The 21240-nt window shown below is 29.0% G+C and overlaps 1 protein-coding gene across 1 annotated transcript; it reads right to left on the reverse strand.

The window, feature by feature from the left end:
- Positions 1 to 2064: 2064 nt before the first annotated feature.
- LOC103571519 (alpha-2-macroglobulin receptor-associated protein) lies at positions 2065 to 4258 on the reverse strand. The gene is made up of 6 exons (XM_053737344.1): positions 3936 to 4258; positions 3542 to 3854; positions 2905 to 3015; positions 2700 to 2820; positions 2470 to 2626; positions 2065 to 2398 (listed from the first exon to the last, which is right to left on the reverse strand). The coding sequence occupies exons 1-6, from the start codon at positions 4155 to 4157 to the stop codon at positions 2198 to 2200; spliced, it is 1125 nt and encodes a 374-aa protein (XP_053593319.1). The 5' UTR covers positions 4158 to 4258; the 3' UTR covers positions 2065 to 2197.
- Between the last annotated feature and the right edge of the window lie 16982 nt (positions 4259 to 21240).

The raw sequence follows: 21240 nt of genomic DNA on the forward strand, positions 1-21240 counted from the left end.
AATATAATAATATTAAATAAGTAATGAAATTTAAATGGATTTATATATAATATAAAAATTTAAATAAAATATGTATGATAATTAACATAAATTTTTAAAAGACAGTAAACTCAAATGTGTGTGAATGTAGCTGACAATTTTCAATTTAAAAAATTTTGAAATAAGTGGATTAAATGTAAATTAAATAAAATTAAAAAAATGCGCATTTCTGAAATTCAAAAATCAGTACGTGCATTTTTTAGATTTTTATATTTGTTATTGTTTCATTGATTTATTTGTAGTTTACAATTTGTCTCGTATCTGCTACTTTCATACTCATTAAACTTAGAGGACATCTGACAATTTATTAAACTTTGAAATACTAAAGTCAAATGTTTATAAAAAAAAATTTTAAAATGCACGTCTGAAAATTCAAAAATAGGTACGTGCATTTTCTTTTAAATTTATTATTTTTTTATATAGAATTTAAAAATTGTCTTATGTCTGCTACATTTACACTTATAATTTTCAATTGCTGAAAATAAATACAGATATAAATAAATTATTGTAATTATTTTAAATATTTAAGTTAAAATTCAAATATGATAAGTTTTCAATTCGACCAATCAGAGGCGCTGAATTTCTCCTACTTTAGTTACTGCGCAACTCACCAGTCGTTAGACGCTACAGCACTCAGGCGCCAGCTCCGACACGAACCGACGCGGCTCCCACTTTTTAGTAATTATTACCTGTTTTTAGTGAGTATTTATAATTAATTAACACTTAATTACTTAAAATCAATTAATATCTAGCTTCGTGAATAATAATTTCAATAAATTAACCCGTTTAAATGATTAAATTCGTGTGTAAACTTTTTGATGCCAGGCAGAACACGGGCTGTAGGCTTGTACAGTGATATTAAATATCAATTATTAATATTTAAAGATTTTTATATAAATGTTCTTGCTTATAAATATTATAAATAAATAGAGAGATAATAATTTTTATAAGTTTTCGTAAATTAATCGTTTGAATGTTAATACTTTAAATGATATTGAAGATAGCCATGATACTGAAGTTAGCAGACAATTGAAAATTTTTGAATTTTTTGTCGGCTAACTTCAGTATCATACTTTGATAATGTCGGTACCATTGTCTGGTTGGCGCCTAAAGTAAAGAATTTTCTCGAGTGATTTTAAAAAAATTAAGTTTTATAAACTATGTTGATTTTTTATGTTAGTGAGTATTTAAATTTTGGTGTAGTAACTGATAGTGGTGTAATAAGTGATAGTGGTGTAAAAAGTAATAGTGGTGTAGTGAGTAATAATTGTGTAGTAAATAGTAATCCTGATGCTAACAGACAATTAATAATTTTCGGTTTTTTTTTTCAACGAATCGATTCTAAAAAATAATCAAACTAAAAATTTGTGTTTGTAGAAAATTAAAAAAAAACTAGCAATAATTTTTTAAAATATTTTTTTTTTATAATTTAACAAGTGTGAATGTAGCAGACATCAGACAAATTTAAAATTATGAGTAAATAGGGTAAATAAGTGAATAATATTTATAAAAAATGCACTTGTTAATTTAAAAATTTTTTAAATGCACATTTTTTAAAATTTAATTTTATTAATAATTTAAAATTTTTCTGATGTCTGCTACATTCATACTCATAATTTATCATTCTAAAAAAAATTCAAAAATGGATAGTCATGTAGTAACTGATAGTGGTGTAGTGTGTGATAGTGGTGAAATGAGGATAGTGGTGTATTGAGTGATAGTGGTGTAGTGAGTGATAGTGGTGTAATGAGTGATAGTGGTGTAATGGTACGTAAGTGAAGTTTTTAGTGTCGAACATTGAATTTAATGAAAATTGCTGCGAGTCCAGATCTACTTCTTTTGTTCCTGAAGCTGATTTATCGTCCGCTAAGGTATATTTCAATCAACATCAATTTTTATACATAATAAATTATTTAACTAATTAATAAGTTATTATTTTCTTTTTTTTTCTCTAGTTGAGCAATGGCCTAACGCGTTCGGAGCTCTTCTTGGCGTGGTGAGTGAACAAATTAATAATGATTTGATTTATAAAATTATATTATTTATTTAAAAATGTCATTCAATTAATTATGATACAAAAAAATATTTCACTGGCATTTAATATTTAGTTCGTGCTATAGACACTTAGTAAGAAAGTAGAATAATTGCAGCGGGTAATTTATAACTCAGAATGTCGTTCCATAATTCGTGATTCGATGTCCATGTGGAGTTTTTCAACAGTGCGCGCGTGTTTTTTTATATTTTGCTTGGTAGAATTATCAGGGTCATAGTCTTTTCCATTTCTAGCAGCGTCCAATGCAGCTTGTGTGTGTAAATGACGCAGTTTTAATAGTCTTGTCTGATAATGATGAAGTTCCTCCTAAAAATTAAATAAACATTAAAATTTATCGAGTAATTGATTGACTAATTTTTCATATAAACAATACATACTTTCAGAGACTCTAGTTCGTTTTTAGTAAACTGGGCACTTTTAGCTACTCTCCATAGCCCTTGAACTTTTGGCTCGACAAATTCTTGATGGTCTGGACCTTCAGCGGTCTTTTTATCCAAATTATCGTATCCACTTTTTATATCTTGATGTTTTTCTCTGCATTATCAACAAAACGTGTCATTTATATTTGTAAAAATTTTATTTAAAAAGCGATAGTTAAATATTTTACCGTAGCAAATTAGCTTTAGAAATGTAGTCAGTTTTTTTAAGTGGTATCGCATTTGATTCTTCTTCATTTTCTTCTTGATGATCAATTTCATTCCAACTGGGATGATCTTCGTCAATACTGTCTATTAAATTAAATTTTTAAAATTAAAATGCGAAATTTTTAATAAAAAAAAAAAAAAAATTTGTATTCAATTACAAATAATTACTTTTGTAAGCTTCGGGATCACCATTTTCAACATCTGATAAAATACTCATATATTCATTTATTTTGTCTTGATGATGAGAAAATTCTTCTTTCAATGCTTCTAGTTCTTCACCTAGACCAACAAAATTTATTTAAAAAATTTTTTATTCATTTTTATGAATATGAATGTAGCAGACATCAGACAAATTTTAAATTATTAATGAAAAGAGTAAATAATTAATAAAATTAAATTTAAAAAAATGCGCATTTAAAAAATTTAAAAATTAATAAGTGCATTTTTTATAAATATTATTTTTTTAATTATCATTTTAAATTTATCTGATGTCTTTTATATTCACGCTCATTCATTTTTCAAGTATAAGAAATTCATAAGTTATCAAAAGTCATATTTTTTCACCATACCTGCGCCGAAATTTCAAATTCCTGCCATGTTTAAAGGGAAGAAATTCGTTATCTTCTTTTATGAAAAAACAAATGATAAAAAAAATAGTAAATGCTATTCTTCCCACAAACAGAGGCAAAAATTTAAACTTTCAGTGTAAATTTGGTGAAAGATCGCCTTCGGCTCGCGTAGGCATAGACGCGGGTTTGAATGTCCAAATTTCCTTCCTAGGTCTGTATACTATTTTAAAATTTACCCGTAAAACCAGCATGTTCAGCTTTAGCCCACAACTGATTAAGTTTTTTATCTTTGAACATATCCTTGGCTACATAATTGCTACCATCATTGAGCGGCTTATGATGCTTCAATAATTCTGGATCATCAGTTTCTGCAAAATGTTCCAACAAACCATAGGTACTCATTATCCCAATTAATTTTTTCCGTAATCTGGCAGCTTCCAATCCTTCTGTATCTTTGCCCTCTTCTTTGTAATGCTTGTAAACCAATTCCTCTTTATCATGCATCTTTAGATCGCTAAACAATGACTGGAGCTTCACGTCAGTTAGTCTCTGAAAAAAGAAATAAATAAATAATTAATTAATTAATTAATTAATTTATGAAAATAATTTAAAAACCTGGAAATTTCTTACGTGCTTCGCTTTAGTCCAAACTAAATTCAATTTAGCCATACGATAGGGCTTATCTAGTTCTTTTATTGAAACAGGTACCGGAATCTCTTTGGAGTCAAAATCTTTTTTCTTATTTGGTTTGTTAGCTTCCGCTGAATATTTATTCAACCCTTGACACTGATCGATAACTAATATTGCACTCAAGTTTAATAAAAAAAAAAATGAAATTAATTTTGACTCCATTTTTCTGTATTTATTTTAAAAGTAAACACACGTGCGCTCTTATCAGCTGACTTGATGCTTGTGGAATTAAATGCCAGTCAGTACCAGTCTTAGCTTTTGTTCCCTGCCCGTGTTTACGTCATCATTAAAATAAAATTTTATTTTGATAAGCTAGAAATTTTTTTTATCTTCACACATATTTGATCGGTAAAGTAAAAATTCTATGATGATAAAATATCTGGGGTCGGTGGGAAAAATTATACATCAGCTTCGCGTGTTTGTTCTAAGATGGCCAAGCGAAAAACTTAAAATTATTTTTAAAAATAATTTTTTTTAAATTAAAATATTTTCAAATGGATAAATGATTTTTTTTATGGTCTAATAAAAATCACTTAGTGGGAGTGATAAAAAAATGATAGAAAAAAAAAAAAAATAAGATTATTGAATGTAGCGCCAGGGTAAAAAAAAAGAAAAGATATAGAACCGGCACAAGATTTGCACCCCGCTGTGACGCCTAATTGCCTCGGCTCGTTGGTTAGCTCAAAACCTTATTCAAAAGGTCCACGAGGTCTGGTCAGGTTGCCCTTGAACTCTTGTAAATTCTCGGCACTCGCATGCCTCGCGCGTTTATAAAATGAGGAGACTCGTATACCCACTCGCGTATTAGACTTTAACTTACAGACTACACTACTACTGATAAATTTAATATATCTGTCTATATGTATGGATGTATATTGTGGTATGAGTTATTTGGCCTCCGCCTCTCGACCCACTAAACAAGCAACGTCATCTATCACCACGCGAAACGATATATTTGTTTTTCGTAGACCTATCTAATTATTTACGAGCCCCAGTCAAGTCCCAGGAGACTTGAGAGTAGATGTAAGGACATGAAGAGAAGGTAAAGAACCGTCAGAAATTTTAAAAAGTAATTTCCTGGTGGAAAATGGATTTCACGATTTTCATTTTTAAAATAACAAAGAAACGTAAACAGATAATTATTTTTAAATAGCCGGTTAATTTTAATTATGAAGAGCAAGAGGATAGGAATAAGTGAAGACTTAACTGAAACATATGATTATGAAAAAGACAAGGCGTTACTGTGGTGTTTAATGCTGTGTCCACCTTGATACACCTTGCGTGAAACTCGTCTCTTGGTTTCAGACATGGCGCCCCCTCAGGCTCTCCAGGCCCATCACTTTACCCCTCGAACTCTTCGAATGATAAATTACGGTTGAGATATCGGCACCTCCTCCAGTGAGTAAGTGCATCGGCAAAAACAGTACCATCAACAGTCACTTTGGTTTTACTTTTACTTTTCCTTTTTTTTTTTTTTTTTTTTAAATTATTTTTCTTCCTCGGAGCACTAGGTTTCAGACTCAAGCATGCAGAGACTACGCCGTGTTACCAGAGACATGGCATTAATCTTTCTGCGTAAGCAAATCCAGTTTAGATACTGATGCTGATGGAGTACTTGATGCTAAACTCGACATCAACTGTCCCTTCGTTTCTTTTCAAATTCAATTCAAGTGTCGAGATATTTCTTACAACTTTGTTCTGTATCTGTTAGTCTAATGCTGCTTTTTCATTATTTTGTTGGATAGTAAGAACTTCATTATCACTAATAATTTATATGTATTTCCTATTTTTCGTTCTAAGTTTGTCTGGCTCTCATTAAATTTAAAAAAAAAAAAAAGTAAAGTTGTGTAAAGTAGAAATAATTAAGAGTCACTTATTGTCAGCAAATAAAAGATTAAATGATAATGATTCTGAAAACAATGCGTGTAAAATTTAAACACGTGTTTATCACCGAAAAGTTGTTAGTGGTTGAACGATAATTATTAAAGATCGGAGGTTTCTTTGCATTAGAAGTTAAAAATTCGTTACAAGTGTTTTTTCCTCCTGTGCGTATCATAGTTTAAGATCTTTTGTTGTTTTATTTATATTTTTTATTTTTCGTTTGTTCTTCTTGGGATCCGCAAATATTCCTCGGGGAGTCGGACTCGGTATGGACTCGACTCGAGAGACGGTGAAAACAATGAAGGACTGATGAGAGAAACAATGGAGAACGGTGGAAGAAAAAACAATGGTTTCTATTAGCATCTATACCTGAATCTTGTGTGTGCTCTTTTATTGAGGAAAAAATTGAATAATAAGAATTAAATAGTTTTGTTTATTTTTTTTACCCGTTCTTCTTTAGATATAGAGAGTTTATAAGCTAGTTTTTTTGTTCTATTTTATTTTTTGATTGTGTATATAACAGACGGGATATATATTTGGGCACGAGGTACAAATGTCATGACAGTGAAATATTATTTTCAAAGAGAGTAGGCTACGGGGCTCCTTATTGTTTTACAAAATTTCTTAACTTAAAATGTATCTGTGGTGTGTTTTTAAACTTGTATTCGTCCATTTCAGAGATACCTTTTTTTTGCTTGAGTATACACAGACTTGACGCCCAAGTTGTCCAAGAATTTCACGCTCGAGATAATGTTTTGTTAATTATCAATTTTAACGTGGTTTCAAAATTTTTAACGTCAATTTCGTGGGTTTTTTATTTAAACTATCATTTATTGTTTTTATTGTTCGGATTTTTTTAAATGGGTTCTAAAGTTAAATTTGTTTGTGTGTTTGTTATATGTTTTGCGATACAAATTTTCTATCGTAAAAAATAGTCGATTTAGTGATTGTGATTACTGTCGACAATTTTTCGCTTCGTCGAGGCAAAACATGACAGCTTAATGTATGTAATAATGTAATAACTTGTTGATTGTTTAAAAATGGTGAAAAAATGAATTCACAGACCGTGATCGGCAAAAGTAAGATGTTACCATGGAATTTACGATTGTTAGGCTGTACTATACTATTTGAATTAATTCAAACTTTTGTTTTTTTATTTCCTGCTCGAAAAATAAAAAATTTATTTGAAAAAAGAAAAGTCATTTATTGGAGTACAATTTTTATATCTAATAACTAGGGCTCGAGGTCTATACAATGCTTTCTAATCATTTCCATTAATTTAAAAAAAAAAAAAAAACAAAAATGCACACGGAGAAAAATGTTGGCTTGAAACCTAGCAATTTTTATTATGCTGTCGACCAAACTTGAAATAGGAAGTGAAGCATCCAAGAAGTTATTTTGCTCTTGTAAATAATTATTATGCCACATCAAAATTATTATAATAATGTATGAAAGTAATTGTTACTAAAGTTTATCGATAAAGTTCTCGCGCGTAGTAATAAGTATTGTGATACAGCATAATAATTTTTTGGATGCTTCACTCCCTGTTTCACGTTTGATCGACAGCATAATAAAAATTGGTAAGTTTTGAGCCAACATTTTTCTTCATGCACCTGAAGATCGGAATGTTTTTCGCGGGACAAAAATAAAAAAATAAAATGATAAGTAAAAAATCTTCTGCATCTAAATTTCTGAAATGTGTGGTATAGATGTTAGTATGTCATCCGAAAATTTCAGCCACTCAATTATCAGTTGCGCGAAAAAAGTTCCGATCTTCAGGTACATGAACAAAATTTAAAAAAAACTTTTATTAAATTTTTTTGAGACTTCAAAAACTCTCCACTTATTTTAAAATTTAGTTGGATACTCAAATATAGATAATTTTTTTCAACTTCTGTAAAATTAATTAGCTATTGACATCAAATGGAAATTTATATTCGCAAAAGTCAGTCACTAGTGAGACTTAAAAAAAATTTTCTTAAGATAATTTAGTTCACTATTAAAAATAAAACAATTTACTGAGTAACATGTTTTTTTAAGTATTTAAGTTTCAATTTAAAAAAAATAAAACTAGTTACATTATAAATGATATTTTGTAACACGCTGAGAGAGGCGTGAATCAAGTAGACATACTTAATATTGTTGCTAGCACTAAATCGCGCAATTCATGACACGAGACATGTCGCGCCCCATTCTATAAAGATCGTTTTTCTCTCCCCAGGACACTAAACGTTTTTCATCTTAAAATATTTCCTTCTAAGTGTCGAATCATGACGAGCTTCTTTTTGGTTAATCTGTCGTCACTTTCATCTATAAGCTAACCATTTTTTCTTCAATGGATTTTACATGTGTACAAAGTAAAACGAAAAAACAATACTAAAAGCAAAGTCCATGTGATTTAGTAAATTAAAATTAAAAGTAAGAGATTATATTAGTTGATCTTTCCTCGAAAGGTTGTATGCGTAACATGTTACATGTCGAAACAATTGTTTAAGATAAAGTAACAAAGGAGATATCAAGAATAAGAAAACAAAGAAATAAAAATATTGTCGCCGATGGTAACACATGCTGGTCGGTAGCACGAGCCGCTGATGATTTTGTCGCGTCTTTTACCGTAAACAATAATAATCTTTTTCGATGAGTCTTTTGATAACGACGCGTAGAATATAGAAAGACAGAAATACAGATCGTGTACCATTGATCGTGACCGGATAGCTTTTAAAGAAAAATTTAAGATTTTAAAATAATCTTTAACACACCTTGTGTTTTATTTTCTTAATTTTCTGTTTTCTCAACTTTTCTAAATTTTCTTCATATACTAGTATCATCGATGAGTCTACACATATATAAGATGATCAGATAATCTAAAATAACGTCCTCGTTGACTTTAGTGATCATCACCAATTCCTAGTACTATACAAGTTCCGACAAGGCAACTTCGGTTCTTAACATGATCGCTAGACTAAATTTTTTTACCAAAAAAAGTGCCGCGGGAGATCGTAAAAAAATATCCAGGTACCTCTTCCCTAACTTCTCTCTGACATCTCGTTTTACTTTTTGAGAAATGCATTTTTTTTCCTTTCATCTATACCATTTGTCTCAATTTATTAGACGAACAAAAATTTCTTCTTTTTTTTTCGTCATTGAGTTATCTATAAAGAATTTTTTTCTTATTTTTAAAAATAAATTTTTTTTTTAGTTATTTTTATATGAGCAGGACGATGATCACCGATCGATCGATTAGTCGTTGCGTCGGACTGAAATTTGGTTTTTAAATTAAATATATTCGTTTATACTTTATATACGTAACTGTTTGTGAGATCACGATCAATATCTATTTTAGTTAGGCCGTAGGGTAGAGAACGCTACTAATATACACTGTAGTGTGTGTGACTTTTCAAAGGGGTCGTACTGGAGGTCAGACCGGATTCATTCGTTTTTCCGAGACGATCGTCATCATCATTATCATCCTCAGTCCTGATGATCGAGTCGCTTGGTATCGATCGCCAAGATACATAAATCCATTTCTAAAACAGATTTACAACACGATCGTTTTTGTTCATAGTTTTTTATTTTTTTTAAACCTTTTGTATACATTTTATATCTACTCGTGTTTTATATCTGTCACTGGCGTTTACAAGAATATATATATGAACTAACAACAGTGTGACTGATGTGCCGTTCTTTCTTGTTCTATAGAATTGATTTTTTCCTTTTAAATCTTTTTTTGTTTCGATAAAACTCCAAAATGCATCCATTATTCACGTAAGCTTCTCGTTGCTCAACGCAATGACGAGACGCAAAACATGATACACAGAGTATTGGATGAGGCTTATCGTGATACCCTATCAGCAAAGATACTTTTACGTAAAGCCGGTTACGCACACGTGTCAACATTAGGAATAGACGTTGAATAATTTTATTTTGTCATTTTTTTTTTTTAATACTATCGTAAGAGCTACTTTGCATTTAGTTTGTGGACATGTCCTGTTGACAATTGTTCCGATAAGAGTCTCGTAAATATAAATGAGTCGAGAATAGTCTCTATTAGTAATTTTATTATTTCATAAAAAAAACGTTCTATTCCATTAAGTATGTGGAGCGCAAAGCGTTTAGTGCATTGAACTCTTGCTTGAAAATTTTTCATTGATCTACTCTCAATAAATCGAATCTACATTTTAGATACTTACAGTTACATGATATAACAAACACATCAATAACTTTGAACGGTTAATTTTATAATAAATACAGTGTAAAGAAATTGCATAATGAACGCGAGATTATACAGAATGAATGCGGATAGGAGGAATGTTTATTTATTTATTTAATCACCTTGGAGTGAAATTGACCCTGAAGGGTTCAATTTGACATTAAAATTCCGGGTTGGAGTGAAATTCGCTCCTAAAAGGAGTTTATTTTAATGAGATCACTCCGGTTAAAATATACGCTCATTATTTACTCCGTATACAGACTGATTTTTTTTTAAACTCCGGAATTCCGACTGACAGAGTGAATTTGGATTGAAATAAAATCCGTAATCACTCCCGATTTTTTATAGTGTATAAAGTTTCAATGAAACATTAAATCGAACACAGAAAAAAAAGGATTTCTCGGCTTAAGAAAATTTTTTTGCGCTTCAAATGAATTTTCGTTTTCAATTCGTAATCAAAAAAAATTTCTCAGGGCAAGTAAAAATTTTTTTTAACCGAGCAAAAATTATTTGCACCAAGAAATTATTTTTTTCTGTGTAGTAATCATAATAATTTTATGATGTTTTCATATCTTTATTAATTTCGGATTAACTTCTGGTAACTCAATAAATGGTGACAATAAACCACTAGAAAAACATTTCGAAATAAAACCAGTTGAAAGAAACCTAGTTTTTCTCATTTCGCGTGATTAATGTTTGTTATTCTTTTTTAAAACGTCAATCGATATTTATATGCTTTGAAATAAAATAGTGATTTTTTTATTAATGTCGCAGTTTTTAATTATTAACAAAGGTCGTATGCATTAAATATAAAGCATAAATTAAAATTTTATTTACTTATTCATAAGCAACATGATAATAATTGTGATTGATTGTTAGATATAAACTCGCGTACATTTTATACAGAAATTTTTAATGCAACGAGTTGGAATATTTCATAAAATTATGAATTACTGGAAGAAAGAGAACTTATACGGAATTGCACAACAATAATGAGATACGTTACTACTGTAGAGCTTATCTAGTAAAACCAGAAAAAAAAATCATTAATATATAAAGTTTAAGAATAAAAAAAAAATAAATAAACTTCACTTACGACTGTTATAAGCGTACGGTCTAGTGGCATAATATCACAGGCAGTGAATTCAATCTTCAAATGTGAGATGGCATTAGAAAATTGAGTTAACTGTAAATAAAAAATTGATTATAATCTTGCTTTTACTTGTAATTAATCAATATTTTTGCACAAAAGAATTTACTGACTTGTTTTTTTATGTTTTGATTCGTGAAAGATCGCAGTATAAGTAAATTTATAAGTTTAACTGTTTTTTTGCTCTGAAAAATTTCAACGTAAACATTAAAAAGTATTTATTTGGTGAAAATAGATTCATTAGATTAAATATAGTTCTACCTCATCCATTGTTTTTGTGACATTAGATGTCAAGACCATAACTAAAAAAATGGCCCGCGAGACAAGTATTAAACTCAAATATGTCCCTTCGGAAACTGATACAAAACTAATCAGCACCAAAATTATGAAGTATAATAAAAATATACCTTCGGCACAGAGAAACAAAATAGTTACTAGAATAGGTAATCCATAAATATTATTAAGACTATCACATAGGTCACATAATTCTATGTATGCATGAAAAATATCCATACTATAAAAAGTTGACTCCGGTATTACTGATGTTTCTATAACATAAGATGTTTGTGCTCGATCTGTTCTAATTTTCATAGTATAGAATTCTGCAATAGTCGTATTAATCATTTCAAATCGTTTAGTTATCATATTTAGAAACATTGTGTATTGCATTATTACTCCACTACTAGAGAAACTGTCAAAAACTTGATCTAATATCGTTATTAATGGATACTGTTGCATTTGAGATATCTCTAAGCTACCAAATACAAAAAAATTTAAAATAAATGTTAAATAAATGTGATAGTCACATTCCGTTTCATTATCATTCCATTTCTCCAATTTCTCATCCACATCCGCGAGTCGATAAATAATATTTATCATAGATTTTTGCCGAATTATAAAAATCAGTAGTGTTAAATTTTGAAATGATGATAAAATAATGAAAATACTTCTAGATAATGCTTCATTATTTTCCGATTCAATAGTTGCCGCAATATAATTTAAGTAATGAATCAAAATATTAATTATGACGTATAAAATATTATAAAGTGATCCAAAGTATGAATAATTACATATTTTATTTTTAACACTATTAATTTTTCTGTTTTTTAAAAAAAATTTACAAGTCCATGGTGACAATCCAATTAATTTAAACCAAAAATATTGAATAATCATGAAATATCGGTCAACTGCTGATTTGAATCGATTGAAATTCGATTTTCGCTTCGAATTGTTGATGTTTAATAGTTCCATTATTGAATATGTATTTTCATACATAGTATGGCAATCAACATGTTCACTTTACAGATTCGCAATTCCGAATGCTAAGTATTTCACCAAAGGTTTGCGATTAAATACCCAAGTTCTACTTCATAGAGCGCAGTTTTTTTTCATTTATTTCATTATATTGATAATATGATGAATAAAAGATATAACTCGGGTAAAAAGTTTAAATTAATTAGCAGATTAATGATAAAAGATTATCTTGCCTGTATGTCTGCTTTTTTCAGCTCAGGGATATTGATGTTACAACTGATTTAAAATAAAATAATAAATTTGAATATCATTTTAATAAACATCTAATTTCGGTAAATAATTTAATCACAGTGAATATGATAATTTTCATTTATTTTTTATTTGTTTATAAATTTCGAATTGATTTCGGATAATTCTAGAAACGGTCACAGTAAATAACTAATAAAATCCGTTCTAATTAAATATATTTTGAAAAATCGATTTTTTTTACTTTGCTGTAAAAATCATGCAATAATTTTCATACTAATATCCAATAGAAATTTTAATTATTACTAACATCGATCATATTAATTAAATTAAAATCAAAAATTCGTCTACTTGTACTTTTTTATTTATCAGTAACACAATCATCATTTTCGTGATACAATAATAATAATATTTTTGATTAATTGTCAGATATAAACTCACGGACATTTAGTACATCAGAAATTTTTGATTGTCAACAAACACATATTTGTACATGCTCTACAACATTATTAATTAATTAATTAGGAGGTGAGCTTATTCGGAATTGTACAGCAATTATGAGATACGTTGCAGTTGTGGAACTAATCTAAAAATATCAATAGGAAAAAAAATAGTTTAATATGAGGTAAAAGATTTAATACTCGATCAGAGACTAGTACCTGGTCAGTCCATCTATTTGTATATCTATATTTACTAAATTTTATTAAATATAAATATACATATACATGGAGTGATCGGGTATTGGGTCTTTTACCTTAATATAATAATGAATAAAAAAAAAAAAGTTCTACTTACTATTGCTATAAGCGTATGATCTAATGGCATGATGTCACAAGCAGTAAATTCAAGCTTTAAATGCGAAATAACACTCGAAAACTTATCTAACTGAATAGTAAATGAATTATAATCTCGAGTAATCTTGTAATTATAAATAGCATTATAAAAAATAGTTTCCTTACTTTTTTTTTTACTTTATTATTTGTAAAGGCTCGCAGCTTAAGTAGATTTGCTAATTTTATTGTTTCTTTATTCTGAAAAAAAATTGGGTGCACAAGTTAGTAAGATTTATTGGATAAAAATATATGTATGTTTTTATACAGCTCCACCTGTTTCATTGTTTTTGTAACAGTAGAAGTCAAGACCATAATTAAAAAAATGATCCATGATACAAGTGTTATATACAAATATGTCTCATCAGTAACTTTTAAAAAACTCATCAAAACCAAAATTATGAAATATAACATAAATACCATTCCAGCACTGAGAAATAAAATAACTAGCATAATAGGTAATCCATAAAGATTTTTCAGACCATCACATATATCGCATAATTCGATGTATGCGTTTATAATATTGTCCATGTTATTGAAAACAGGTTCAGATAATACTGATGTTTCTATAACACAACATACTTGCCCTTGATCTTCACGTATTCTCATATTATCCCACTCTAAAATAGTTGAATGAATTCTTTCAAATCGTTTAGTAATTATATGAAGAAACAATATGTACTGTATTATTACTCCGCTACTGACGAAACTCCATAAAATTTGTTCGAGTATTAGTGTTAATGGGTCTTGATACATTTCAACTATTACTAAACTACCGAATATTAAAAAATTAGAAAAAAAAATTAAATACATCATGTAACTCAATCCTGATTCATATTCAACAAATTTTCTTAATTTTTTGTTAAAATTTTCAAATCGATTAATAATATCTATTATAGATTTTTGACGAATAATAAAAATCAATGGAATTACATTTGCACATAGTGATAAAATAAGTAAAATTTTTTTATTTAATGACGCTGATATCGCGTTTTGAAATTCCAATTCTATTGATGATTCATCTTCACTAAAATAGTTTATGAAATTTATTGAACAATTAATTATGAAAAATAAAATATTATAGCAGGATCCAGCGCATGAATAATTGTATATGTCATTCTTATCACTAGTTGTTTTTCGACTTTTGCGTGACATTATAGAAGTGTCCATTGCCCATGGCGACAAACCAATTACTTTAAACCAAACATGTTGAATAAACATAAAACGACGGTAACTCACTGAACTGTGTCGTTTAAAATTTGATTTATGCTTCAAATTGCCAAAATTTGATAACTCCATTACTAGATTCATATTTTCTTAAATAAAATTACAGTACACAGTATTTACTTTTGTCGTAAATATGAAAACGAAATTTTCGAAATATTCGTATAAAACCCGTGTGAAAATATTAATGTGGCAGAAACAATTTCAAATAAATTCTTTGTAAAAGATGACATCTATGCCGATACATAATCATATATCTGAATATATTTATGCTCAAAGAAAATAAATGTCACATATACGTTACGTAAATCTCCAGATTTTTTTTTATATATATTTCCTCTTAGTAAATTCAAACTTATTAACTGATAACAGTAAAATATCAAAGCAAAAATTTCGAATTAATGAGAAATTTGCAAATGGTCACATTAAATAGAATTGCGTTCAAGGCGTGCAATAAAAAAAATAATTAAACCTGTGAAGTATAGTTGATTTAAAGATCTAACTTTATTCTATTTTACGTGATAACTGTTCGTTTTGCTTATTTCAAATGTAGATTGACTGACTATGCTTTAAAATCATGCAATAATTTTTTATTAATACATAAACTTGAATTATTAACACATAGGTCATACATATTATATATAAAGCATAAGCTAGGCTTTTATTTATTTATTAGCAATACACTTTTTTTTTAATATAATAATAATAATAATAATATAAATCTGTCTTTATTTTATACAGAAATCTTTTGATGTAAATTAGTACACTTACATATGTGATGAGATACTTAATAAAATAATTAATTATGTTTAATGGAGAGGTCAAATTTATATGGCGTTGATAGCAATAATAAGATATATTGCGATTGTGAAAGTGATTCGGAAAAATTGATAGGAACAAAAAATATTTTTGAATTTAGTTTGATGGTTTAAAAAAACAAACTTTATTCACTGTCGTTAAAAGTATACGATCTAGTGGCATAATATCCCAGGAAGTAAATTTAACTTGAACACGTTTAACGAGATCACACTTGAAAATTTTGTTCATATCAATGTTTATTAGTCTTGTTTAATAAAGGGAGTTATACTTTATTAAAAAGACATAATACACTGCCGTGATGACTTTATTAACGACGCGATTACGACTAAAATTTTTTCAATGTATTATCTAGGTTTTACAGTATAGCGTGATTGTTTTTTGTCATTTATTTCATTACATTTTTAATTTAATTAATGGAAGATAAAGAGTGAGGACTTTCTCTTTTATAAATTAGCTCATTGTTTATAATACATTTCTTCTATTTAGTGATTTTTATTATTCAGTGACATTAATGTAGAATTAATTAAAAAAAAAATTAATTTCGATTTACAATTTTTTAAAACATAAAAAAAACGAAAAAATAACAATTGCCATTGATTGTCGGAAATAAAATCATCGGCGTAAACAGAAATTTGCACATATGTTAAAATACTTTATAAAAATATAAATTAATTAATCAGCAGTTGAACTCATACGGAATTGTACAGCAATTACGAGATACGTTACGATTGTAGAACTGATCTAAAAAACCCGATAGGAAATAAAGTTGTTTTTAATGTAGTTTAATGAATTAAAAATACATTTTTACTTACGATGGCTAAAAGTGAACGATCTAGTGGCATAATATTGCAAGCCGTGAACTGAACCTTCAAATGCCCGATTGCACTTGAAAACTGAGCTAACTGTACATAACAAATCAATTACAATTCCAATTTCAGTTATTATAAATTTAGTATCACAATTAAAAATTTACTTACTTGTTCCTTGATTTTATTATTTTTGACAGGACGCAGCATAAGTATATTTACCAACTTAACTGTTTTTTGACTCTGAAATAAATAAATACAGTTCAGAGATTGACTCTTTTAATCAAAATGGTGGCTAATTCAGTAGGAATACACTTTTTTATATTTCTGGATTGTTTAACTCTTTCATATACACAATCTACACGGAGAGAAATGTCAAGTGAATATGCCAATGTAACATAGTAATAATTTCATTACTCTATAGTTTGTGTCACGCCGCTTTTCATACAAACTACAGATTAATGTAATTATTACTATACTGCATAGGCATATTTACTTGACATTTTTTTGCGTCTACAATCAAAACTATTACAGGACTATAATAGTTAGAAAAAATATTCTATTATGATGATTTTGGAAAAGAAGTTAGTTTACTAACCACTTGGCAGAAAGAGTTGAAAAAATTCTTTTAAGAAAAATTGATAACTATTATTAAATATTTTCACCTGTTCCATTGTTTTCGTGACACTAGAAGTCAGCGCTATCAGTGAAAAAGTGATCCAAGATACAAGCGTTAGATTCATGTATACCTGATGATTAGAAAATGGCAGTATGCTAATCAAAACTAAGATTATGAAGTACAAAATAAAAACACCTCCCGCACTAAGAAACAAAATTATTACTAAAATGGGGAGTCCATAGAAATTTTGAAGATTATCGCATATTTCACACAGTTCAATATAGGCATGTATTATATTGTTGATATCATAAAGAATTAATTGTTCGTATGATAACGGTGTTTGAATCGTTGATAATATATGTATTGGAGCCACATCAATTCTAGTATTATAGAGGTTCGAAATTAACGAATTAATTTTTTCAAATCGTTCAGCAGTCGAGTTTAAAAATATTGTGTATTGTATCATTACACCACTACTGATAATAGAGTATGAAATTTGAATGAATAGTACAGTAAATGAAAAATAATATATATGCTTTATAAATAGGCCATTGAATAGTACAAAGTTAGCAATAAATGTAAAATAATTAGTGTAATCACTATTGTTCCTATAATTATCACATTTCTTTAATTTTTCATCTACAATTTCGAATCGATTAATAATACTTATCATAGATTTTTGACGAATAACAAAAATTAATGGAATCATGTTTACAATAAGTGGTAAAATAAATGAAATTTTTTCTCTCAATGTTGATGGCAATGCTTCTTCATCGTCAAATGGTTTATATGCTTTATTAATTAAAAAATTAAAATTTAAGGAAATATTAAATGTGAAAAATAAAATATTATAACATGTTCCAGCATATGAAAAATTGCATTTGTTATATTTTTTTAAGTTAGGTTGATTAGAGTTACGTTTATCTGTTGACCAGGGTGCTAATCCGATTATTTTGAAACAAATATGCTGAATTAACATAAAATATTCGCGAAACACTGAATTGATATGACTTCGATTTGACTTTTTGTTTAACATAGTGAGATTTTTTACTTCTGTTTAATTAAGAACGTTTTATTTTATTGAAGGAATGTAATAGACTACCGTGTTGGCTTTAATAGTGCCGCGATTGTAACTAAAGTGCTTTTCAATGCAATATTTAAGTTTAGTAGTATTGCGTGATTACTTTTTTTTCATTTGTTTTAAAACACGTTGATAATTTGATTAATGGGTGATATTACTCGACTAGAGACTTTAACAAATTAGATAATTTTAATAATACTATGATGTACTATTTATGCCATTTGACCTCCTTTGTAATGCAGTACAATTAATATATAAATAATTTTAGAAGCAATTAATATTAATTAAACTTATTATCTTTTTTTAATAACGGAGAAAGTGATGAATTATTTATAAAATAAAAGTTTCATTTATTTTACTAGAAATTAAAAAAAAAATTCGTTATTGAAAGATCTAGCTTTTTTTTTTCGTTTCTTAAAAGTATTTTTAGATTATGCATTTTATTTTGGATACATTTTTTTTTGCTCCAAAATCTAAAAAAAAAAAAAACATAGTGAATGCACAAAATTTTTTCAACCAAAAAATTCTATAGTGGCTCATTTTCCCTACTTGAATGAAAGTAACTTTTTCTTTTGGTTACTCATTTTGTCTTAGTTTACTCAAAAATAAAATCTTGTTTTTTTACGAGTTAACAAGAAAATCAAGGGCTCAAAAAATTAAGGAAATCATGTTTTACACAGCTTCTGTAGTTTAAACAAAATCTTAAATGTAATCAGCTGTATATTATTTAACCGGTTTTGTTTTTTTTTTTTTTTTCGGCACGTCGTATCTCGACGACGTATTCCGACGTGTATCTGACCTATAATCTTAAGTGCGTGCAACCCTTGGACATTAGAAGAAGAAATACGTAATTCTCACCAAAGAAAGAGCATTTTTTAGAGACAGCTTTTATCTTTTTACACCTGAAAAAAAAATCAAAATTCATTCCCACCGTGAACAAAAAATAAAAAACGAAACGATAGCACATGTTGTAAAAGAAATACTAAAAATTCAATATTATAAATTGAACCTGTTATACTTTATTGTTATAAATATAGAATTCTCTGAGATTCCGGAGCTGTTCATCTGGAAGAAACCACCTTACAAGTGGCTATGTATAATAGACTATTATGATTTATTCTTGCGAACAATCATAAACTGATGCGCGAACGAGAACTAAACAGAGAAAAAAAAATGTTCACAGTTGGAAAATAGAAAGTGTGTCGAAATAATAAAAGCGTCGTTAGTTGAATTACAATAGCCATAGTCATAACACTCACACGTACCCTCTTATATATCATATATATATATATACAGAGTTCGAGTGGTTTTTCGAGGATCTAAAAAGTTGCATCGACTTTTTGACGACTGAAACACCATCCGAGGGATAGAAAAAAATATCATCTATATAATAATAACACATATATGAAATATTATATATATATAGAAAAAAATGCACGCATGGATTCACTTGAGGGTGGACTTGGGCATAAAAAACGTAAAAAGTAAAGCGGAGATCCCGGGTCATAAATTGTCGAGTTTAGGTATTTAAGCGATAGATCATATTTTTAAACAAAAGTCCGTGTGAGATTGGTGGACAAGAGAGGGACCAACAGTGAGTGAGACAGCACTATGGAGATGGGCATAAGAGAGTAAAAAATATAAAATGTGTACGAGGTTTATGACACGCCCTCTTTTACACACACCGGGAAACCCCATAAATCCTTCAAACTGCGGACTATGTTATACTATTTTCTAATATTTTGATTTATGCCGCTTTCACTGGTCTAATTTGGAGACCTACTACACCTCTGTTACAAATACAACCACTACGACAACAAAAACCAGCCAACTATCGTGTGGAGTAGTCTCAGCCACCCCGAATATTTTCATCCCATTTGCGTATTTAGGGATGAAATTTGTACTCTGGGACAAAGAAAATTTTGACTGCGGTATCTCTCGAGTTTCTGTAAAAGAACGTTTAGTTACACAATGAGGTATCGGTGTCATTTGTGGCTTTTAAAAAAACATTGACTAGAACATGGACATAATATTTTTGTGATAGTCTCTGTCCAACAACGAGGGTGGTTTCGCTTACTAATATTTTAACTTATGTAGAGTCCACTCAAATATTAAATATAGAAAGACGTCTTGGGGTTTTTTTCTTCTTTTTTTGAAAACTCACCGTCATTTGCTCTTAATAGTTACAATAAAAGGTTCTTTAAATTACAACAACAAAGCTTGTGTTGATTACTTTTATCTTTTTCTTTAAATTATTCAAATATATTCAGATTTTTTTGTCCGGCGCCTAGAATTGAATTTTTACAATAGATAGCAACTTATTAACAACACAAGACTAAAGTGTGTAATTAGTGTTTAAAAAAAAGTTTGTTTTATGACAATTACTGGTAATATATTAAGAGAAGGAGGAACTATTTGTAAGTCATGGTTATATATTTGTATTGTACAAAGATTGAAGAGGGAGTTTTATTATTTCAGTAGGATTTAGACATCAAAATTTTTTTCTTATACTTTAGTGTATACGCAATGTCAAAAGACAGATGAAGTTGCCGAAGGGGCTAGAGATAAATAAAAAAAAGAATCACTTCCTCGCAAAACTTCCGGCGGCGGGGTCCGCGTGTGCTTATATCACCCATTGTCCTCGAGTACGTCTAATGATTCGTTCTGATCCGGTGCCTAGCTGAATAAGGGGACTACGTGGAGCACCATTCTGTACATTTTGGCTTCCTGACAGACCAGTGTCTCTTCGTCTTCTCCTAGCTGTTGTTGTCGTGCACGGTGTTGGTGGTTGTTATTGCCGCTGTTGTTGTTCAGTAAAATGTCCTCCTCGACTATAGTCTAATGCATAGTCTATATATATATATATATATACATATAGACGTAGAACTAAGGGTTGTACGCGTGTATGCTAGTTGTAGATGGAGATGTAGTAATAGTGATGTAGAGGAGTTTGAGAGACCACGTTGTCGTCCTAGACGGATAGATTTAGCACGACGGAAGGGGGTAATGGCTTAGTAATACGTCGAGGGTAACACACGTCCAGCGGAAACGACTCAATCTCTATATACCTACTCAGTGTGGCAGTAGCGCAAGCGTATAGATTCGCTACCATTCACCCTTATTTA

This window comes from Microplitis demolitor, chromosome 3 (assembly GCF_026212275.2).
Source record: "Microplitis demolitor isolate Queensland-Clemson2020A chromosome 3, iyMicDemo2.1a, whole genome shotgun sequence".
Classification (NCBI taxonomy): Eukaryota; Metazoa; Arthropoda; class Insecta; order Hymenoptera; family Braconidae; genus Microplitis; species Microplitis demolitor.

Excerpts from the sequence above, each read along its gene's own strand:
- LOC103571519 (XM_053737344.1), bottom strand. The coding sequence starts at position 4,157 with ATGGAGTCAAAATTAATTTCATTTTTTTTTTTATTAAACTTGAGTGCA. Across the intron at positions 2,821-2,904 it reads TGATCCCGAAGCTTACAAAA|ACAGTATTGACGAAGATCAT; the intron begins GTAATTATTTGT and ends TTAATTTAATAG. Across the intron at positions 2,399-2,469 it reads ACGAACTAGAGTCTCTGAAA|GAGGAACTTCATCATTATCA; the intron begins GTATGTATTGTT and ends TTTAATTTTTAG.